A 24,252-nucleotide genomic window follows, 5' to 3' on the forward strand; every position below is an offset into this window, starting at 1 on the left:
GTGCAAATTAATATCAGCTGGTTCATTCTCAACTGATGGCCTATAAAAAGGTGTCTCATTACCAAGGTGTCACACAGGAAACCTCTCATGATGGGTAAAAGCAAAGAGCTCTCGTAAGACCTTTGTAACCTTATTGTTACAAAACATACTGATGGCTTTGGTTACAGAAGGATTTCTAAACTTCTGAATGTTCCAGCGAGCACTGTTGGGGCCATAATCTGGAAGTGGAAAGAACATCATTTCACCATAAACCGGCCACGGCCAGATGCTCCTCGTAAGATTTCTGACAGAGGAGTGAAAAGAATTATCAGAAGAGTTGTCCAAGAGCAAAGGACCACTTGTGGAGTGTTTCAGAAAGACCTGGAATTAGCAGGTACAATTGTTTCAAATAAAACAATAAGTAATGCACTTAACCGCCATGGCCTGTATGCACGCTCACCACACAAGACTCCATTGCTGAAGAAAAAGCATGTTGAAATTTGTTTAAAGTTTGCTGCACAACATTTAGACAAGCCTGTGAAATACTGGGAGAATATTGTCTGGTCAGATGAGACCAAAATTAAACTCTTTGGATGCCATAATACACACAATGTTTGGAGGTCAAATGGCACTGCAGATCACCACAAAAAAACATACCCACAGTTAAAGGAGTTGTAAAGGCAGAAAGTTTTTTTATCTTAATGCATTCTATGCATTAAGATAAAAAGCCTTCTGTGTGCAGCAGCCCCCCTACCCCCCAGCCCCCCTAATACTTACCTGAGCCCCATCTCTGTTGAGCGATCTTCACATATGTCTCGGCCATCCGAGACTCTCCCCTCTGATTGGCTAAGACACAGCAGTGGCGCCATTGGCTCCCACTGCTGTAAAAGTTAGTCAGCCAATCAGGAGAGAGAGGGGGCGGGGCTAGGTCATAGCTCCGTGTCTGAATGGACACAGGGAGCTGTGACTCGGCTCAGGTGCCCCCATAGCAAGCTGCTTGCTGTAGGGGGCACTCAATAGGAGGGAGGGGCCAGGAGCTACAAAAAGGGACCAGAGAAAAGGAGGATCCAGGCTGCTCTGTGCAAATCCACTGCAACAGAGCAGGTAAGTATAACATATTTGTTATTTTTATTGAAAAAAAATGAGACTTTACAATCACTTGAAGTTTGAAGGTTGGAACATTATGGTGTGGGGCTGTTTTTCAGCATACGGTACTGGCAAACTTCATATCTTTGAAGAAAGGATAAATGAAAAAATGTACCAAGACATTCTTGATAAAAATCTGCTGCCATCTACCAGGATGATGAAGCTGAAATGAGGGTGCACATTTCAGCAAGACAATGATCCCAAACACAAAGCCAAGGAAACTCTCAATTGGTTTCAAAGAAACAAAATAAAGCTGCTAGAGTGGCCCAGCCAATCACCTGACTTGAATCCAATAGAAAATCTATGGGAAGAACTAAAGATTAGAGTTCATACAAGTATAAGAGGCCACGGAACCTTTAAGATTTGAAGACTGTATGGAAGAATGGGCCAAAATCACACCTGAGCAATGCATGTGACTAGTTTCTCCATATAGGAGGTGTACCAACAAAGCATTTTGTATGATATATTAAATAAATTTCAGTTAGTATGTTCAATACTTTTTCCCTGTGTGATTCCATTTTATTGCACATAACTTAATTTATGAACTTATTTTTTTTTTGCATGTATGTATGGATTGCATGGGTTGTTATGTGGTAAAAATTTTGTCAATAGCACCTTTAGAAATATTTTTATGCAGAAAATCGTGACATGTTCATTACTTATTTTACCCATTGCATAACCCATGAGTAATCTTTACTATATCCAAATTACAAGTTAGCCTTCCAATGTCAGCTAATACAACAATTTGCTTATCAAATAAACAGTATATTTTGCTTTGTAATAGCGCACTCTTTGTAACACTGTGTCTGTCACCTTTACTGTAATGTTCAAAACTATTTTACCAGTTTTAGAACTGAAATTTTGGCCTAAGCCTTTGTCATTGCTTGCAACATAACAAGTATTTGTAAGAGTCCTTAACCATTAGACTGTACTGCATTGTGAATGCATCAGATTCACTAGGGGGAAGCTACTAAAGAGGAGCCCAAATTGTGGAGGAATTAGGTACAGTAAGTGACAAGAAATCGTTGTGCTCAATCACTGTTGCTTCTGTTGTTGCCATAATTGACTGTGAACGTAATATTCATTATTGCAATAAAACCTTGCTTCAAGCTACATTATGTTGTGCACCACCCTCTATCAGTTGTGTAAATACATATGAAAACACATGTAAAATAAAATGAAAAGTGTCTATATCAATTATACAAAAGGCGTGTAAAAAAAGGCTCTTGTAGAAAATCTTTACTTTTTTTTTACCCATCTATCATTGGCTGTAAAAACAAGCCAGTGGTCCCTACAACACATAGGATTATGAAGACCCAAAGAAAGACTCGGTCAATAACCATTGCAACGTATTTCCAGTCATCTTCTTCCTAAAATAAAAGACACAGACAATATAATGCAACAATGTTAAGAATATCTCACCTATACCATAATTTTTATAAGTTTACAAATGTTATGTATAGTAGATTGATCACCTACCACAACAGTACATTAATTCAATAGCCATCTATACTCCACTGATATATATAGTGATACTATATCACTGATCGGCCTAACACTTGGTTTAGGTAGCTGTTAATTTCTAAGCAATAAAAAGCACATCTGAGGAAGTGCTTGTTGATTCTATACACATATTTTATATGCTGGAAAAGCTCTGTGATCATAAAGTGTATCCCTTGTCCTTCCAAGATTAGTAACTGCAGTGTGCATTGCCTATTGGTGCCCATAAACAAGCTATCACCAGAGAAAGACCACCCCCGACTTTCGAGAAACTAAATGTGCTAGATCAGGCCAGCACAGTGGATAACTAAATCTGCAGCAGCTAGGAGCACATACTGTATATTCAAGAAAGAAAGGTATCGGCCTCCTATATATTGAGATTTATAAAGGGGATTTAATGTAAAGTACATTTAGTAGATAACTATTACTGTAAATTCAGAATAGAACTGCTTTTAAAACATTTCTGTTTGGAATGAATAAAATGGTATTATTCAACTGGAATCAACTGGTATATGAAAATCTTACCTCTTTCCTTTCGTTATGATCTTTGATATTTTCTGCCATGAACTGAATGCTGTCAACAACATCTGTAATTTCTCCTGGAGAATGCTGAACTGCGTTACAAGCTTCTTGGTGATGTCGCCTGCGGTTTCTGGTGCTCTGTTCCTTTGTTCTCATACAGTGATAACAAGTCTCATCTTCAAAAACGTCCACATCTCTACACTGTGAATTCATGAGTTTCCCAGTCTTACGAACATTTCTCTTCTTGATTCTTTTAGAACAAGGTCGGTCTTTCTTCTCCATAGTCTTTCTCATCATTAGTAATTTAGGAAGGTGTTTCAAAAAGACACCCCTGACCCATCCAGGCATTTTGTGTGTTGTTGGGGTTCGGTAATGGATGTTAAGCACAAATACTGTAACTACTATAGATAGGGTTACAAATATCATAGTGAATAGAAGGTATTCTCCAACAAGTGGAATTACCAGAGAAGTTGAAGGAATGGTTTCAGTGATTACCAACAAAAACACAGTCAAAGACAACAACACAGAGATGCAGAGAGTGACTTTCTCCCCACAGTCAGATGGAAGATAGAACACCAGTACAGTTAAAAATGATAAGAAGAGGCATGGCATAATCAGATTAATGGTGTAGAACATAGGCAGTCTTCTGATGTAAAAAGAATATGTGATATCGGTATAGATCTCTTCACAACAATTGTACTTAATATCGTGCTTATATCCCGATACATCTACTATTTCCCATTCATTGTTCTCCCAAAAATCTTTCATGTCAACTTTTGATCCAATGATAGAAAGGTCTATTTTCGCTTTGTCGTATGACCATGACCCAAACTTCATTGAACAATTCTGGTGATCAAATGGAAAAAAAGTTATATCCATCGGACATGAGCTCTTGAAGATTGCTGGAGGAGACCAGGCTATTACGCCGTTGTATTTCAGTAAAGCCTTAGTCTTTCCTTCTACTTGAAAGTCTCCGACAGCGCTGAAGAAAGATAATATTGTGTAATTAATGTTGTACTGTGAAACTAAGTCATAATGCTATTAAAATAGACTGCATACTTATTATATAAGACAATGTCAGGCTTCCAAATCTTGTCTGCAGGAACACGCATAAATTCAATTCCATCATAATCTATAGGATTCCACTGCAGCTTGTAATCATTCCAGATCTGTTATACAAAGCAAATTAAATCATTAATTTACTAGATTTTGGTTTGAATCCCATCCACACACATTACATTATTCAACTAAACTGTGATTTTTTTTCCTTTTGCTTGTCCAATCCTTTTGACAGCATAGTGCTTGTTAGATTTTTATGCACAGTGTGATGAAAAATTAATAGATAAATATGGCATATTTGGTAATTCTTTAATCATAAAATCATAACTTACCATATGATTTTTAATACTATAAAAATTTTACATCAGAGGTAGGAAGGTTAGCACCAGAGGATTAAGATGTAGACTACAAGTCACCCACAAGATTATTGATACATTTAATTAAATGTATATTTTGCTTTATTTAGGAGGTTTAACAAACATTTGGTTGTCCCCAAAATAGGTGTCCCTGTTGAAAATGTTTTTGTTTCCTTTCGTTCTGGGGACAAGTTTTGGAAAAAAATTGAATTTACCTTTGCTTTCTTTCTCAATGATAAGGGAATGGACAAACAGGTTTAAGATTCATATCTTTGTTATTGATTCTTGTACTCCCTGACTATAACTTTAGTTCGCAATTCTATGTAATAAACAATACCTCATGTGACTGGTATTTTCAGGAAGGAATCATAATAGTTGGTAAAAATCAAATGTAATCATTACATGCACAACAGCAGTAACTCAGGTGTTAAATGACAGAATGCATATAGCAGACTACTTACATGACGAAGCCACAAGTTGGTCTCCAAGATTTGATTAACTTCATCCTTAAAAAAAATATATATACATGTCTTCAATGTAATGTGTAAAATCCAAGATACGACCATCTAATTATTTTTTTATTTTTTTTATAGCTAATGTTGCCATTATACTCTCTTTACTAATATGAGGCCTCAGAACATAGAAAAAAGAGGGAAGAAATGTTGGTAATCTGTGTGCAAGCAGAAGTGTCATTTACTTTTTAGGGGTGAAAAACAATAGCTATGATTGACTGACATTGGGTAAATTATCCTTCCAAAAAATAATTTCTGACCTAGAAAACTAATTTGTAAAGAACTGAATGAACAATTGTCACAAGTTCACATAATGCTTGTTCTCTTAAATTATAACTAAAGTGAAAACTCTTTTCTTTGTTTTGAATAGAGTGAAGAGGGAATAAAACACCTGTCATGTTTTTATTGCTGTCTCTGTCCCTGTTTAGGTGAGTCGCCCTCTCTATTATTTCTGTTTACCATCATCATGAATGTGAAAGGAAAGAAAACACCAAGTTTTGGGTTGTCCCCAGAACAGGAATAGTGGAGATATCTTCCAATGGGGACTAGGGATGGGCCAAACAACCCCCTGCTTGGTTCGCACCAGAACTTTAGAACATCACAAAAGTTCGGAACCAAATAACGAACCTTATTGAAGTCTATGGGACCCAAACTGTAATAATCAAAAGGGCCCATTTTGAAGGCTTATATGCAAGTAATTGGGCATACAATGGTTACAGGGGTTGGGGTACTACCCCGGGGGACATGTATCAATGAAAAAAATGTTTGTAAAAAACGTCATTTTTAAATGAGCAGTGATTTATTTATGCAAGTGAAAGCATAAAAATTAAAAATTCCTTTCAATATAGTGCCTGGGGGGTCCGCTTAGTCAACCTGTAAAGTGGCACATATGTACTGTGTATATAGAAGCTGCTGCAGAAATAATTGCATTTATAAAGCCCAAAAAATTATCATTTTCCCTGCAAGCTTTCTTTATTTTGTACGAAATGCCTTGCACAGCCAGTCTGTATGATGGGGCCACAATGCAGTGCACTGGGAACAAGATCAGAGATTTTTTGGATAAATTCTGGTGTCTTTTCCACAGACTTTGGATAGAAGGTTAAAAATTGTACTTTAGGTGTCTGTGGCACCTTCACACCATAACCCTATAGGGGTACTCTTGATGAAAGCAAGAATTGGCCTTGCTGTCAAAAATTGCAATGATATGCACCTGTCAAACAGGTGCGGAAAAATTGATCTTTGGATGTCAGTGGCACCTTCACACCGTAACCCTATAGAGGTACTCTTGATGAAAGCAAGAATTGGCCTTGCTGTCAAAAATTGAAATGATATGCACCTGTTGGACAGGTGCAGAATTGTGCCCATGAAACCTACACCAAAAAAATTCTTCTACACCAAATCAAATTGTAGCAATTTTTAAACAATGTCTTTCTATTTTATATGTGGATAAAACATTATACAACATTTTACAGCAGGGGTGCAGCTTTTCTAGCAGAAGGCCCCCCACCTTGGAATTTATTTTATCTCCCAGCCTTTTTCTTATACATTAGCCTTCACCCACATGGCTAAGTACCAAGGGATTGTTCCCTTGTGGCACTAGCACGAGTAGACAATGCAGAAGACACAGAAATACTAAAACTGTCACCTCTTTTTCTACAGGCAAAACATACACTCTTAAACATTTTATTAACTGAAGTTCTAAATCAGTGACCTATGTAGTGGAATGTAGTGCCTGTCAGATACAATATATGGGGTGTACCATTCGTCATTTACGAATCAGGGTTTCAGAACATTATAATGACACTGTCAACCCAAATGCTAAAAACATTTTGAATGTATCTAAACATTTCAAGACAGTGCATGGAGGTAACCTTGACACTTTTTCTTTCTTCGGTCTAGAACAAATTAAGCAATCTACAGTACAAGAGGGGGGACACCCATCGCACCCTGCTCCAACGCGAGGTGTGGTGGATACACAGGTTAAATACCAGGATGCTGTTTGGTATGAATAACAGGATGGATGTTAGCCTGTTTTTGAAATAAGCCTTTGAAATGTATTATTAATTTTTGTGGTTTAAAAGACAATTTTCCACTGTTTCATCAGTGGTACATTAATGGTTAACATTCTGTGTTTCCTGTTTAAACCCCCTGTCACATGATCATCTGACCCAGGTTTTGATCATCTCCACTGGTAACCAATCAATGTGATGATTTTTTAATTAAGCTAATACCGCCCCTTTCACTTTAGGAGGGTTGTTTCCTTATATGTAACTATTTTTAATGTCATTTATTTATGCTATGATGAAGGTTTAGGCCGAAACCTGTCTGCTTTTTGGATGATTTTACTGCTATGATGCTATAATAAAGTTTTCTATGGAGAAGTTGCCGAGTTGCTGGCTTGTACTTGTTATGGACTCACTGATGCCACAACATTGCCTTCCACGTGATGGTACAGAGCTGGAATGAGCTTACATGACGGTCATTCCAGTCAAGCATGTGGTACCCAAATGGTTGGTGTTTTTGCCATGCTTGATGTGCTTGAGACAAAGTTTGCAAATTGCGACAGCGCGATCGGCTGCACATGTGCTAAAAAAAGCCCCAGACAGCTGAGCTGTGCAAAGTGGGCCAGGAGATAACAGCTCCACAATGTGATGGAATAGGGTGGCTGCTCTCTACTCTTCCATGATGGCTACCTCGTTGGGGTTGTGCCTCACCCTCACTTTCCTCCTCTGCTCTATCCAGCACCCAAGTCACATCAGTGACCTCATCGCCATCATCTCCTCCATCTTCTTTACCTACCTATCTATCTTCTTTTTAAAGATGCGCTACTTTACAGGCATACTAAGGACACCTCCCAGGCACGATATTTAAAGGAATATTTAATTTTTATTGTTTCACTTTAAGCATTATTAAAATCAATGCTCCTGAAAAAACGGCCGTTTTAAAAACATTTTTTCCAATTGATACATATCCCCTGGGGCAGAACCCAGGTCCCCAAACACTTTCTATGGCAAAGAACTTGCACTTAAGCCTTCAGTGAGAACTTTGGATTTTGCAGGTTCGAGCCTAATTGACTTCCACTTATCCCGCATATGTGATCTGACAGGCATATTCGCCGGCAATAGCGCTGCTTTCCATTTGCATTTGCGCCCAGTTTCTGAGAGCTGAAGTCTTAATTGGCCTTAATTGGGCGCTATGTTACAGGACTGCAGGATCATTTATTGCCCCTATATTAAATGACCCCCTAACTGTCTAGTAGCACTGAACAGAGCCCTGTTTTATCTCTCTCCATGCTGATATCACACTAAAAATGGCCGCTATTGAAAGAATACTTTTATACTGTTGGGCGGGACTAAAAGCAATGGGCCATGAATGGATAGAGTCATCATGACAGCATCCACTCATGGCTCTGACAGTGCTCTGTGCCCTGATTGTGCAAAGCTTTCATTGCTTCAGCCAATCAGGGATTCCAAGGGAAAATCTCCCCAATAGGACACAGCTGGCAGAAATAAACCTTACTGGGGTTATAACCCCCTACTCTATCCAAAATGGAGAAAAGTTTTTGCCTTTAGTTGTACTTTAGCCTGCATTCAATATCTATAATACAGAGATAACTGTTATCGAAGGGTGTGGAGCACATGGGCATAGGCGCAATTATAAATATAAGCAGTCTTAATAAAGAGCACTTTTCAATGGAGATAACTGTTATTAAAGGTTGTGGAACACATGGGCAATGGAACAACTATAAATAGAAGCAGTCTTACTAAAGAGCACTTTTCAACAGTGGAATATATTTTGAAGGTGTAGCGTGAAACACTCGATTTACAATAATATTTTTTCACCAAGTGCTTGTACAAGGTTTAGGGTCATCTATGACACCAGAATACCCATCTCTTAGAACTAGTGGTTTGTAAACCCAGGACAAGTTAACTAGATGAGCCGAGAAGTACTTTAGAGTGCACCCCCACAAAGCTGCTGAACAGTCCTTGCTCAATGAAAAAACAAAACAATCCTGGTGTGGGAACCCACAGATAATAATGGCTGGAGACTGTTCGCACAATGACTCATGCAGTCTCCACAGCAGCTCCTAGGTAAAGATAATAACTAATCTCTTAGCTTGATTTAACAGTCACTAAACAGACAAGGTCCTGACTAGTACAACAGCAGCAGGCTATTCACCCACAGTTCTCAGTCACTTGATCTTGTAACAAAGAGCAATAATTGTGCATTGCTTAACATTCTCAGCCATCTGAATACTTGGCAAGTTGCTGTCCTACCTCAGCTTTACTATAATTTCCACCTTAGTCGTCTAGAAGCACTGGAGCAAACCAGCTGGCAGAGCAAGGGCTCATCCACCTCACTGGAGCATGCAGCTGTTTTATGGTTGCCACCTCATCCCTTTAAACCCAAACACATATTAATTACACAGGTTCTGTGGCTGATTAAGGTGGTAATTAAACTCACTTGGTGCCTTATCTGCATTTAATTAGCCTCAGAACCATGTAATTCAAAGGTGTTCAGGTTTAGAGGGATGAGGAGGCAACTCTAAGCTGTGTTGATACTCCACAATTGACCCCTACTTTTAGAGAAACATAGCTACAAGGAAAAGGCAATGACTCTTCCAACACAAAGCCAACACACCAATCTTTTTTGGGCAACTGCTTTGTTATCGAAACATGTTACCATGAGATAATATGTAGGTACTATAAACATTTTTTTTATGGTAACCACAAGATGTATATCACTGTGCCAAGCACATAGAGAAAACAAAAAGAACACTGAGCCATGTTATTTCTCATGTAGTCTCAAGATGTTGTTCACGTGGAATGCAGTTAAATAGATTGTTTGCATTGGGAATTGCTCAGTTGATTTTCTCTTGCTTTAATTTAGATGAGTTTTAATTTAAGTATTCATTTGTTCATGAGTTATACAACTTCCCTTTCCAGAAAGTGGCTAACTGAACATCCCCATGTCCAAATTTAAGCCTTAGTCTTCATCAACTTAAGTCTATTTATCCCAGAAATATATTCATGCACACAGGTGGATTAACATGAGCTTCTGATGAAAATCTCAGTACTAAACCAATGCTCACAAATATGAAATCATTACTAAAATTAACACTCCAAATATCAGTACTAGTTCATTCTCTCGAAAAGCAGTTCAATTAAATTCAAATTAGATTTAAATGTTTATTGACCTACCTTCTTACATAATCTCGCTTAAAGTGGTATTAACCATGCAATTTCTCATTTCTCTTCTTTTTCAGCATTGGACTTTCACTTGTATATTTGCAATGTGATATTACCCAGTTAATAGAGAGACATGCAGTAACCTATGGTACCTAACTTGACTTTTTTTTATTTTTTTACACTGTATGTCAAACACAATGTAGAATAATTCCATTCTAATGTCCTAGGTGACCTGCTATCCCATGCCGAGTCTGCCACTGGTGACCTGTCCTCCGCTGCCAAGCCTGCCACTGGTTACCTGCCATCTGCTGCCAAGCCTTCCCGGGCTGTCTCCCAGCCCTACTATGCTGATTCTGGGGCTGCCGCCCAGCCGGACTATGCTGACTCCCAGGCTGCCACCCAACTGTACTATGCTGATTCCCGGGCTGCCGCCCAGCTAGACTATGTTGATTCTCAGACTGCCGCCCAGCCGGTCTCAACCAGCTCAACTCAACCAGCCTCCAAACCCCCCCCGCGGTGGGGTGGGGCATGCTGGAGCACCTGGAGGCTGCTCCTTAAGGGAGGGGGGGACTGTTGGGATCAAATTCGCCTGCTGGTGGCACTGTGGTGCTCTGTGATGATTGCTGCAGTTCCAGTGTCCACTAACAGGTGTCTCCCAGCAGTCAGCGGGTTCCTGCAATCAGTTCCAGCTGCTGGGAGGATACGTAAGTCCCACCTCTACTATTGCATATCGTGTCAGTGTTTTGATTGCCATGCTTGCTGCCAGATCCATCCTGCTCCTGAGCTATCCTTGCATCCTGTTCCCTTTCTGCTGCTTGCTGTTACTCTGGCTTCCCTTATTGTATATATTTGTACATATTGTATATAGTTAGTTTGCTAGGTTTCTGCCACTTAGGCATTTTTGGTTGTGGGCCGCTTGTTGTTTAAAGGGGTTGTAAACTCTCATGTTTTTTCACCTTAATGCATTATATGCATTAAGGTGAAAAAACACCTGGCAGTGACCGGCCCCCCAGCCCCCCCATTTTACTTACCTGAGCCCTGTATTTTCCTCGGCAGACACGCTGTCCCTCTCTGCATGGGGTCCCAGCTCTTGATTGGATAGATTGGCTCCCGCTGCTGTCAATCAAATCCAATGACGTGGGTACCGGGGGGCAGGGCCGAGTCCGGCATTCGTGTCTATGGACGTCGAATGCTGGACTCGGGAGCGCGCCCACAAGGTAACTCCCTGTGAGAGCACTTCTCCTAGGGGGTTATCTGATGCGTGGAGGAGCTACCAGCGCCGCCAGGGGGACCCCAGAAGAGGATGATCGGGGCCACTCTGTGCAAAACGAGCTGCACAGTGAAGGTAAGTATGACATGTTTGTTATTTTAAATTAAAAAAAAAAAACGAGGGTTTACAATCACTTTAGGTTCGCTATTTACTGGTATTTAAGATGATGAAAAATTGGGCACAAAACCATGTAGGTATATATATAAATATAAAATCACCCAACCATAGGTAAGTGCACCATATATACCAGCACATATACTATAAATATAACAACAAACCAGTGCAGCATAAGTGATATAAAAATATATCTAAAAAACATATATTGGTTCAATTCTTCTGTATATATAGTAACTCCAACACCGTGCCTTGCTAAAGTGCAGTGTGCTTGATTCTTGTTAAACAAAAAAGTGCTTCCCCGAAGTGTCATATAAATCTGCTCACCAGATATCCCTGACCACAAAGTGACCACCAGGCATATAATAGAGGGAAAACCTTCCTCAGCTAGGATCCTCCAAGCCAAGTGTAGTGCCAATGTCCCGTTTTCAGCATTGATCAAAATTCATTCAATCATAGATGGTGAATGGTAATTCCTCAAAATGTTACACTCTGAAGTGTGAATGCAGTGCTCCTTATCTTTAAATTTGTGAAAATTGGCTCCCCCATAAATGAGCCACAGAGAGGCAATACAGTGTAATACTGTCTTTAATAGAAAAGCACTTACATGCCCATATAAAGTACAGCAGATAGCAGCACAGCTGGAGGATGAGGCAGAGGCTGGTCCGTCATTGGTTGTGTACAACGGGAAGCATGGCATGCGTCTCAGCTGGGGATGGAAGTGTAAACTCCTGTATCAAGCATCCCAAGCCTCATTTTCAATGCATAAACCGCCTGATTTGTGACATGCCCACCAGGTAGAACTCGACTTTGTCAATGCTCAAGCGGCTATACATGCAGCAGAGGGCCGTCAACGTGTACCTGTGTGAAAACGGCATGACGACAGGCTCAAGCCGCCTCTGCTTTTTTTCCCCACGTCAATGGCTGATCATTAAGGATGCATGCACTACATTGTCACCATTTGAGGAGGCCACAAGGATGAGGTGAGCCGTGACAGTGCATGCATCAGTGACACAATCCCTGTTGTGCTCCTGCTGGAGCAGACTCTGCGTGGCATTATGGACAGGGCACTGGAGGCAGAGCAGCAGGAGGAAGAGGAGGACTTCCTTTCCTCTCAGGGCCCACTTTATCCAGACACCATCATTCCTATGTCACAGAACACACAGGAGGAGAGAGGGGAGGAGGATGAGGAGGAGGAGGATTCTGGCACTTTCATAGGCTTTGAAGAAGAGGAAGACATGCGTCAATCTGTAAGCGATGGCTTTCCAACCCCAGGACCCTTGGCTGGGAGGAGGAAGTTCCAGATGCTGTCGTCTTGAGTAACCCAGAGGAGTCCGCATCTCAAGCCTCTGCAAATTTGAGGCACATGGGCAACCTCATGCTTCAAAGCCTGCAAAAGGACCCAAGAATATCTGGCATAAAGGAGAAGGATGTTTACTGGTTGGCAACCCTCCTTGACCACCATTATAAGGGGAAGGTCTCAGAACTCATCCCGTCCCCACAGAGAGTGCAGAAGATAAAATCTCTTGAGGACACGTTAAAGAGGATTTTATTGAATGTTTTTCCTGACTCCAGTAGGTTACAGTGTCATGGAAAATGTTGTTTTGAGTCTTCTGTTGGTCAAGAGAGGAGCGTTGGAGAAGGCGTCCGCCTAAGTTAGGCATTTCGGAATTTTTTTAGTCCTCATCGCTCAGGGCTGGCAGCTTCGACATCCCATCGGCAGCGTCTGCATCACATGGTGGACGATTACCTTGGGGACAAAAGAGAGATGGGAAGCTTTCCAGCTGACGATACACTGATTTACTGGGTCATTAGAATAGATCACTGGCCAGGACTTGCCCAGTATGCTATTGAGTCGTTGGGCTGCATTGTACCCAGGGTGCTTTCAGAACGGCCGGTTAGTGATGCAGGAGGTTTCATTACTGATCATAGAATAAAAATGAATCAGTCCTGGATTACCAGCTATGAAGTCCCTGATGCCGATGTCACAAGTCTTTTTGGGATGTGGAATCATAGTTACATACATAGTTACATAGTAGGTGAGGTTGAAAAAAGACACAAGTCCATCAAGTCCAACCTATGTGTATGATTATATGTCAGTATTACATTGTATATCCCTGTGCTTATCTAATAGTTTCTTGAAACTATCAATGCCCTCTGCTGAGACCACCGCCTGTGAAAGGGAATTCCACATTCTTGCCACTCTTACAGTAAAGAACCCTCTAAGAAGTTTAAGGTTAAACCTCTTTTCTTCTCATTTTAATGAGTGGCCACGGGACTTGTTAAACTCCCTTCTGCGAAAAAGTTTTATCCCTATTGTGGGGTCGCCAGTATGGTATTTGTATATTGAAATCATATCCCCTCTCAAGCGTCTCTTCTCCAGAGAGAATAAGTTCAGTGCTCACAACCTTTCCTCATAACTAATATCCTCCAGACCCTTTATTAGCATTGTTGCCTTTCTTTGTACTTGCTCCATTTCCAGTACAACCGTCCTGAGGACTGGTGCCCACAACTGGACAGCATACTCTAGGTGCGGCCAGACCAGAGTCTTGTAGAGCGGGAGAATTATCGTTTTATTTCTGGAGTTGATCCCCTTTTTAATGCATACCAATATTCTGTTTGCTTTGTTAGCAGCTGCTTGGCTTTACATGCCGTTGCTGAGCCTTTCACCTACTAGGACCCCCTGGTCCTTTTCCATCCTAGATTTCCCCAGAGGTTCTCCCCCAGTGTATAGATTGCATTCATATTTTTGCCACCCAAATGCATTATTTTACATTTTTCTACATTGAACCTCATTTGCCATGTAATTACACACCCCATTAATTTGTTCAGATCTTTTTTGCAAGGTTTCCACATCCTGCAGAGAAGTTATTGCCCTGCTTAGCTTAGTATCGTCCACAAATACAGAGATTGAACTGTTTACCCCATCCTCCAGGTCGTTTGTGAACAAATTAAATAGGATTGGTCCCAGCAAAGAACCCTGGGAGACCCCACTACCCACCCCTGACCATTCCGAGTACTCCCCATTTATCACCACCCTCTGAACTCACCCTTGTAGCCAGTTTTCAATCCATGTACTCACCCTATGGTCCATGCCAACAGACCTTATTTTATACAGTAAACGTATATGGGGAACTGTGTCAAATGCTTTTGCAAAATCCAGAAACACACCTTGTCTACGGGCCTTCCTTTATCTAGATGGCAACTCACCTCCTCATAGAAGGTTAATAGATTGGTTTGGCAAGAATGATTCTTTGTGAATCCATGCTGATTACTGCTAATGATACCGTTCTCATTACTAAAATCTTATATATAGTCCCTTATCATCCCCTCCAAGAGTTTACATACTATTAACGTTAGGCTAACTGGTCTGTAATTCCCAGGGATGTATTTTGGGCCCTTTTTAAATATTGGTGCTACATTGGCTTTTCTCCATTCAGCTGGTATCATTCCAGTCAGTAGACTGTCAGTAAAAATTAGGAACAATGGTCTGGCAATTACTTGACTGAGTTCCCTAAGTACCCTCGGGTGCAAGCCATCTGGTCCCGGTGATTTATTAATGTTAAGTTTCCGAAGTCTAATTTTAATTCTGTCCTCTGTTAACCATGGAGGTGCTTCCTGTGATGTGTCATGAGGATAAACACTGCAGTTTTGGTTACTGAAGCCCCCCGATTCCCTCGTGAAGATTGAGGAGAAGAATACATTCAATACCTTTGCCATGTCCCCATCCTTTGAAACCAGATGTCCTTCCTCATTCTTTATGCTGCCAATATGGTCTGTCCTCCCTTTTTTACTATTTACATACTTAAAGAATTTTTGGGGATTTTTTTCTCTCCTCCGCTATGTGTCTTTCATGTTCTATCTTAGTCATCCTTATTGCGCCCTTACATTTCTTGTTGCATTCTTTATAAGGTCTGAATGCTGATGATGATCCCTCAACCTTGTATTTTTTGAAAGCCTTCTCCTATGCTTTTATATGCATTTTTACATTGGAGTTAAGCCATCCAGGACTTTTGTTCTCTCTTTTAAATTTATTACCCATTGGGATGCATTAGCTAATGCCCTTATTTAATATGCTCTTATAACAAACCCATCTCTCCTCCGTGTTCTTTGTTCCTAAGATTTTATCCCAATTTATGCCTTCTAGCAAGGTTTGTAGTTTAGGGAAGTTGGCTCTTTTGAAATTCAGTGTCTTTGTATTCCCCTTATGTTTCCTATTTTTGTCATTTATACTGAAGCCAATTGACCTGTGATTGCTGTTACCTAAATTGCCCTGTATTTCCACATCTGTGATCAGGTCTGTATTGTTGGTAATCAGTAGCTCCAGTAACGCTTTATTTCTAGTTGGTGCGTCTACCATCTGACCCATAAAATTGTCCTGCAAGACATTTAGGAACTGGCGAGCCTTAGATGAATGCACAGTTCCCTCCACCCAGTCTATGTCTGGATAGTTAAAATCCCCCATTATGATAACACTTCCCATCCTTGCTGCTAATCCAAATTGTGATAGGAGATCTGTCTCCCCTTCTTCCCTCAGGTTAGGGGGCCTATAGCATACTCCCAGTATTATTTACCCCCTAGCTTCATCCCTTTGGAGCTCTACCCATAAGGATTCCACCTCCTCCCTAGCTCCCTTAGTGATGTCATCTCTCACATTCACTTGTACATTATTCTTGATATATAGGCATACCCCTCTCCCTTTTTTACCCTCTCTATCCTTGTGATAAAGGGTATACCCTTGAATGTTTGCCAGCCAATCATGAGAGCTGTTGAACCAGGTCTCTGAAATTCCCACAATCCAAATCCTCCTCATACAACAGTATCTCTAGTTCACCCATCTTGTCCGCCAGGCTCCTGGCATTGGTGAACATGCCACGTAGTTTATACCGGTCGCATATTATCCTCTTATTGGGTGTTCTGAGATTGTAACTAGGACTTACTACTATACTTACCTTGAGTTTATGTGCTTTGGTCAACCTACCACTAATGCCCCCCAATACTACCCTCTGGAATATGTTCCGCACTGACTATCTCTACCTCTGGACCCTCCCCCCCATCACCTAGTTTAAAAACCCCTCTAACATTTTGGCCATCTTCATTCCCAGCTGATCTGCACCCTCCTCATTTAGGTGCAGTCCGTCCCTTCTATAGTACCAGTTATCGACTGAGAAGTCGGCCCAGTCCTCCAGAAACCCAAACCCCTCCTTACTACACCAGCTCTTCAGCCACTTGTTTACTTCCCTAATCTCCCTCTGCCTTTCTCATGTGGCTCGGTGGAATCTCTGCAGGACTTCGAGGCTGCCTAGCTTTGAGGGTGTTCAATCGTTTCATCTGGAAGAATGTTTTTGGTATATGTTTCATGGGCACATTTAACACCCAAAGACCATTTTTTTAGCACCTGTTTGACAGGTGCATATCATTTGCAATTTTGTTTGCCTTTATCAAGAGCACCTCTGTAGGGTTACAGTGGGAAGTCGCCCCTGACACCCAAAGAGTAATTTTTTTGCACCTGTTTGACAGATGCATATCATTGCAATTTTTTACAGCAAGATCAGTTCTTGCTTTCATCAAGGCTACCTCTATAGGGTTATGGTGGGAAGGCGCCACCGACACCCAAAGACCAATTTTTCTGCACCTGTTTGACAGGTGCATATCATTGCAATTTTTACAGCAAGGCAAATTCTTGCTTTAATCAAGAGTATCTCTATAGGGTTATGGTGGGATGGCGCCACCGACACCCAAAGACCAATTTTTCTGCACCTGTTTTACAGGTGCATATCATTGCATTTTTTACAGCAAGGCTAATTTTTGCTTTCATCAAGAGTACCTCTATAGGATTATGGTGGGAAGGTGCCACCGACACTTAAAGACCAATTTTTCTGCACCTGTTTGACAGGTGCATATCATTGCAATTTTTTACAGCTTGGCCAATTCTTGCTTTCATCAAGATTTCAAGATTACCTCTATAGGGTTACGGTGGGAAGGCACCACCGACACCCAAAGACCAATTTTTACACACCCGTTACTTCTATACAAAGTCAAAGTGACACCAGAATGTATCCAAAAAAATCTCTAATCTTGTTCCAAGTGCACTACATTGTTGGCCTCATCATACACACTGGCTCCCCAGCTTTTGCTGAGCAAACTAAAGGCAGTTTGCAGGGAAATTTGCATTTTTTTTTGTCTTTATAAATGCAATTATTGCAGCAGCAGATTCTACACATGGTACAGACCTGCCACTTTACAGGTATACTAAGGGGACCTCCCAGGCACTATATTGGAAGGAATTTTTCATTTTTAGGTTTTCACTTTAAGAATAAAAAAATCACTGCTCATTTAAAAATGATGTTTTTCACAAACTTCTTTTTTATTGATACATGTCCCTCAGAGCAGGACCCGGACCCTTATAACCAGTGTATGCCCAATTACTTGCATATAAGCCTTCAAAATTAGCACTTTTGATTTTTGACATTTGGGTCCCATTGACTTTAATGGGGTTCGTTATTTGGGTCCGAACTTTCACGGTGTTCAAAAGTTCTGGTGCAAACTGAATATGGGTCCGTCCTACTTGCAAATAGCTGCAGGAGACACTCAGCACTGTGCTGTCCATGGAGTTGGCGTTGCCCTGGTGGAATATGCTCTTAAGTCTTTCAGAACAGGAAGGTCTTGTGAATAGTAGGCTCTATTAATTGCCTTAACAATCCAGGAGGTGATTGTACGTGTTGATGCTGACTGACCCTGCCATAAGCCATGCGGGACCAAGCACAGATTTCAGCTTTCCTTAATGTAAAGGTAGCTGCCAAGCAAGCCATCAGAGCTAGTCCAACATCCAGGAGATGTAGTTTTCCCGCTTCACCAAAGAAAATGGTAAATTGACCTCCTGGTTAAAGTGGAAGAAGGAAGACACCTTAGAGATAAAAGAGGTCTGACGGTTATAGGACTATTCTGTCAGGGTAGAATGTTGGGTGAGACTCCTCGTGTACAGAAGCCTGCAGTTCTGACACCCTTTTTGTAGAGATTATTGCAACCAGAAATATGGTCTTCGGGGGTTAGATACCAGAATGTAGCCAATTCTGTAGGATAGAAAGGAAGCTTTGAAATAGCTTCATAGACCATAGGCAAATCCCACTTAGGGGATAATGGTTTCCCGGAAGGTCTTAACTTCATGCAAGCCTTTAAGAATTGTATCACCAAAGGGTTAAGAGCCTATTGAGCTCCAGTAAGTGCAGACAAGGCTGAAACTTGAACTTTTAATGTATTTGAATCTAGACCCTTGTACAGCCCCAGTTGTAAGAACTGCAGAACCTTGGCTGGTTCTGATAAAAAAAAGGACTCCAGGCTTTTAGCTCTGTGAGATCTGCAAATTTTACCCATATTCACTGTTAAGTCTTTTTTGTGGAGACCTTTCTGGCTTTAAGCAAAGTAGCCACTACCCACACTGAGCAGCCTTGACTTGGTAGCCTCTGCCTCTCAACTTCAGTGCCATCAAATGTAGTCTCTTGGGGCTTGATGGCAAAAACTGGCCTTGAGAAATTAGATCTAGAGTCAGCAGTAGAAGCAGTGGTGACTCAATGTAGGAGAGAAAGAAACCAGAGCTTCCAAAAATTGTATAATTGCAGATATTGTTACTAGATTCAGCTTGAGCATGGCTAAGAATCTGCATTTTATAGGCATTGGGGGATAGATATGCCTCAACTGGAAGTTCCACTGGCAGTCTAAGAAGTCTACCCTGCACTGTTGGGTATGGTGCTCTAGGAGTCCACTGCATTTTGTATTCCTGGGAGTTGTCACGAGATCCCCCCTTCAGAGTTAACTGACTGAACACCCCAGCACTCATTGTTTGAGTGGCTAAATGAGTCTACTAACTGATTTTGAGTTGCTGGCACACAGAGTGCCCTCAGCTCTTCTTGATGAATCTGAACTCAATCAAATAGCAGTTGCAGGTTCAACAACAGGGTTCTACTCCTCATTCCCCCTGCCTCTGCATGTATGAAACTGCCATTTTGTTGTCTAGGCACAGTGCAACCTTTGTTCCTCTTATCAAGGAAGGGAATACTAGAAGAGGCACTGCTCTCAGTTTGAGAGCTTTTAATACCATGCCTTGTGAGCTGAACAATGTTGAGCAAACTGTTCCTTGAAATGGGCTCCCAATTTTTCTGGCTGGTGTCTGATATGATAATTTCCCATTTGGAAACAACAATTGGTCAATTAGGAAGACCCACGGATACCCAGGCACTGTTCTGCTGGAAGAGACTTCGCTCCCAAAGCACTTTTGACTTTCTCTATCACAGGATAGATCCTCCCTCGTAGAAGTTCTACTGAAAGATCATTCTTTGGGTTGGGCAGAGGAAAACCTTCTTCCAAGTTGATTAGCTACCCAGAATTCTGTAGATTGTGTAGCAGAGCGTCCTGATGCTGGATAAGCATCTCCCAATTGCTGGCTAGAAGAAGGATGCCATCCAAATAGTGGTGCTTTCTCACCCCCTCAATATGGCAGGAAGTAGGACCTTTGTGAATGTCCTGGGGGAGGTGGACAGACAAAGGGAAAGCACTGAAACTGGTAGTGGGAATGAAATGCAGGATGGATTGGGACATGTAAATAGGGGTCTGATAAATCTACAGAGAGCATCCAATCTCCCAGATATATCGATAATAGAGTTGATTGGAGATTCTCCACCTCAAACGACTCCAACTTAATTTGCTTGTTGGGTTTTTTTAAGTTTAGCACTGGGCACAGATCGCCTGATTTTTATTTTTATTACTAGGAACAGAGTTGAACAGAATCCTTCACTATCTCTCACTTTTTAATTAATTCAGCCATAAACAGGACCAGAAGTTTTTGATTTTCTCTCAAAAGCGGTAGCCTGGTTGGCTGGAAGTCCACTGATCCTGAATATTTTCCATCCAGGTGTGTGCACAATGCTTCAATCTGGCTCCTACATGTACCCCCTGGATGAGGGAACCCTTAGGGAGACTTTTTTGTGTTCTTCCAAGACAGGTGCCTTAGATAGGCTTCAACAAAGAAGACTGAGTACTTCTCCAGTTCCCTTTGGTAATCTTTTCCTGGACTATAGGATTTTTCCTTTTCATAAGTAACCTGAAGTTGCTGCCTATAAGCTGGACCTCTGATTTTATCAGATGATATCAGCCCTGACCTGGCACTGATCACCCATAAAGTGACTATATCCAGTCTACTTCTGAATATAGATTGGAGCCCTTGTCTGGTATCTTGTACCAGTTTGATTATGAGGCGTGATCCTGCCAACCATGGCTTCTGCCGTTATGCCCTCTTTGCTGTGACTGCGGACAGCATCACTCCTAAAGAACATCAAATGACACCTACTGATGCCTACTCAACAAAGCCTCTTGCCAATTTAACTCTTACAAAGCTGTTACCACTTTGTCTCTCTCCACTGCCTCCAGAAAGCCTTTTTTATTTTTAAATGTTAGTCTTCTAACTTGATATCTCTCTGCCTACTGCTGCAAATGGTATTGCTGGTCTGTAGGCACATCCAGATGTTTCATGAGAGCGCTTTAGCTCGATATCATTTTCGGTTTAGAGCGTCTTTGAACGTAACCACAAGGTGACCTGTCTTGTCAGTCGCAATTAGAGACTCCACTTATTGAAAGATTCTTTAATCAAAGCTTTGATTAAAGAATTGGCCAAGGAGTCAACAGATGGATTCTCTACTCCTCAGTTGAGGGCTGAATTGCTACTTTCCTGATGTCTTCTTCTTTGTCTGTTCCTGCTTCCACCAAGTGGGCTTGACATACTAGCTTGTCAGGCAATGGTTTTTCACCGCAAATACAGCAACTATTAGGTCTGTTAACCTGTGATGTTTTGTAGATGGGGAGCGATGATATTAAGAGGAGAAATGATGACCTTGATCAACATTGCCAGGGATGTCTGCTCCTAGATGACCACTTGTTATTGCCCTTAGGGGCTCCTTCCACCTTGAGGTTCTTGCAGGGCTGTAGGCTGCTTGCTCCAAGCAGACTTGACATACTAGCTTGTCAGGCAATGACATTCCACCACAAATACAGCAACTATTAAGGCTGGTAGCAATGATATAGATTGGGAGCAATGATAATGAAAGGCAAGACGATGACCGTGATCAACATTGCCTAGATGCCAGTGCTTAGATGGTGACTTTTTTGGCCTTTAGAGGGCTCCCTGCATATTGAGGTCCATGCAGGGCTGTAGATATTACAACAGCACTGGGACCAGATACTCTATTTTTTCTTCCCTTTACCTTACAGACAATGGGTGGTCTGACTGGGCAGGATAGAACAGGATAAAACAACAAACTGAAATGAAAAACAGCATGACACGGTGAAAACAGAGTAAGCACCTGAGAAAGGAAGAGCCCAGGTGAATGCCAAAAAGAAGCAAAACATACCTGCAGACAATGACCATACAGTGCCTTAAAAATGTATTGATACCCCTTGAAATTTTCCAAATTTTGTCATGTTACAATGAATAACGTAAATGTATTTTATTGGGATTTTATGTGATAGACCACCACAAAGTGGCACATATTTGTGAAGTGGAAGAAAAATGATAAATGGTTTTCAATGATTTTTACAAATAAATATGTGAAAAGTGTGGCATGTATTTGTATTCAGTCCCCCTGAGTCAATACTTTGTAGAACCACCTTTCGCTGCAATTACAGATTCTGGAAGAACTCTGGGAAGAGGGCCATACATAGGGACATATCCCAACACCATTTATAGAACCATCAGTCACACATGCTACTTTTAGACCAAAATCTACATTTTTCCCAACACATTCAAAGGGTCCCTACATAGAGACCTACTATCAGGCTGTTTATAAAGACCTTTTAGCACTTTGCGACACCCCTAACACTAACAGATATCATAACTTAAGAAGGGAAGAAAGCCAGGCCTTAAAAGATCTGACAGCCAATACTGATATTATTATCAGACAAGCCGATAAGGGTAGGAGCTTAGTGGTGCAGAACAGAGTAGATTACATCAAAGAGGCGAGCCAGCTGCTAGCCAACACCGATACCTATCTTAAACTGGCAGCTGACCCTCTTGCCAGATATCAATTAGAACTCAAAATCTTGGTTTACGATGCTTGGGAAAACAGAGTGCTTAACAAAAAGGAAAGACAATTCCTGTTTCCAACTGAGTGTAGCACACCATATTTTTACCATCTCCCAAAAGTACACAAGTCTTTGATAGATCCTCCGGGAAGACCAATAGTGCCTAGTACCAATAACTTTACTAATGGCTTATCAATGTATTTCAATTTTTTTCTACAACCCCTGGTTTGCCAACTCCCATCTTATATTAGAGACTCAAGTCCAGTTATTGATGTCATCCAACATTATACTTGGGAAGAGGGATATATGCGGGCATCACTCGATGTCGTATCTCTTTATACATCTATACTCCATGAGGAAGGCCTTATGGCCATACAACATTTCCTCACCCAGAATGGAGACATCAATTCCTTGCAGTCACAATTTCTGATTAAATCAACTGAATTCTGCTTAAGACACAATTACTTCACATTACTTCACATTTTTCAAACAGTTTTATTTAAAATGTAGGGGCACAGCCACGGGGGCAAATTTTTCCCCAGTATACGGCAACCTAATGATGGGCTGCTGGGAGGAGGGATACATCTGGGCCAACAACCCATTTTCTGAGCACATTGTGTTTTTTGGTAGATACATTGATGACATACTGCTCATTTGGAGTGGTGGCCTGGATGTGTTCCCCTCCTTCATAGCTCACTGCAATGCCAAGCCCTTTGGTTTGACCTTTACACATGTACTCGATTCCCAACGAGTTGGTGTTTTTGGATTTAGTGTTGACCCATGGTATTAGTGTGATTGTTACCAGGAATCACGTTAAGCCCACTAGTGGGAATTCCTACCTGCATTTTAACAGTTGCCACCACCCCATATGGAAGCAGAAAAAAAATTTAAGGAAAAGGGATATCCACGGGACTTAGTTCAAGATGCTTTCTTGTCACACATGAATCCTCCCTCTAAAAAGAATATTTCAGCTGAAACGAATGACAAGTATACAGTCAGATTTGTGTCAACTTTTAATGACAAGTTTAAGTCAGTCTCCAGAATAATAAAAAAAAACTATAAGATTTTACTATTAGACCAGCGTCTGGCTCCTGAGTTACCAAAAGCCCCCCAAGTAACCCTCAGAAGAGCACGGACCATGAAAAACATATTAGCACCAAGCAAAATGACAAATAAGTCCACCAGATCCCCTCTAGACATCAGATCATATTTCGATAACAGGACAGGCAATATTCAGTGCAAAAAAAAGAGGATGCCTGACCTGTCAATTTTTCACTCATGGCAGCAACAAGATCATCACTAATATAGGTAAAACTTATATAATTAAACAATTCATCACATGCTCTACTTATTTTGTTATATATATTTTACGGTGTCCCTGCGGGCTTTTATACATGGGTCGCCGTAGACTCATCAAAAAAGGATGTGATGAACATAGCGTTCCACGGCATTTTCATTGTATGCATAATGATGATATTAAATGCCTGGAAGTATTTGCTATAGAGACCATCCCTAAAGGAACCCTGGCTGCAAAT

General features: G+C 41.1%; 1 protein-coding gene across 1 annotated transcript in view; it reads right to left on the reverse strand.

The window, feature by feature from the left end:
• Positions 1 to 751: 751 nt before the first annotated feature.
• Positions 752 to 24,252, reverse strand: part of CHRNA6 (cholinergic receptor nicotinic alpha 6 subunit) — a 73,998-nt gene continuing 50,497 nt past the window's right edge. Inside the window, exons 3-6 of the mRNA XM_073597620.1 lie at positions 5,024 to 5,068; positions 4,207 to 4,316; positions 3,151 to 4,129; positions 752 to 2,495 (exon numbers count right to left, since the gene is read on the reverse strand). Of these exons, the coding sequence (XP_073453721.1) occupies positions 2,376 to 2,495; positions 3,151 to 4,129; positions 4,207 to 4,316; positions 5,024 to 5,068 (1,254 nt within the window). The 3' untranslated portion in view covers positions 752 to 2,375. The remainder of the gene's footprint in view (positions 2,496 to 3,150; positions 4,130 to 4,206; positions 4,317 to 5,023; positions 5,069 to 24,252) is intronic.

Source organism: Aquarana catesbeiana, linkage group LG01 (genome assembly GCF_042186555.1).
Source record: "Aquarana catesbeiana isolate 2022-GZ linkage group LG01, ASM4218655v1, whole genome shotgun sequence".
In the NCBI taxonomy this organism is placed as follows: Eukaryota; Metazoa; Chordata; class Amphibia; order Anura; family Ranidae; genus Aquarana; species Aquarana catesbeiana.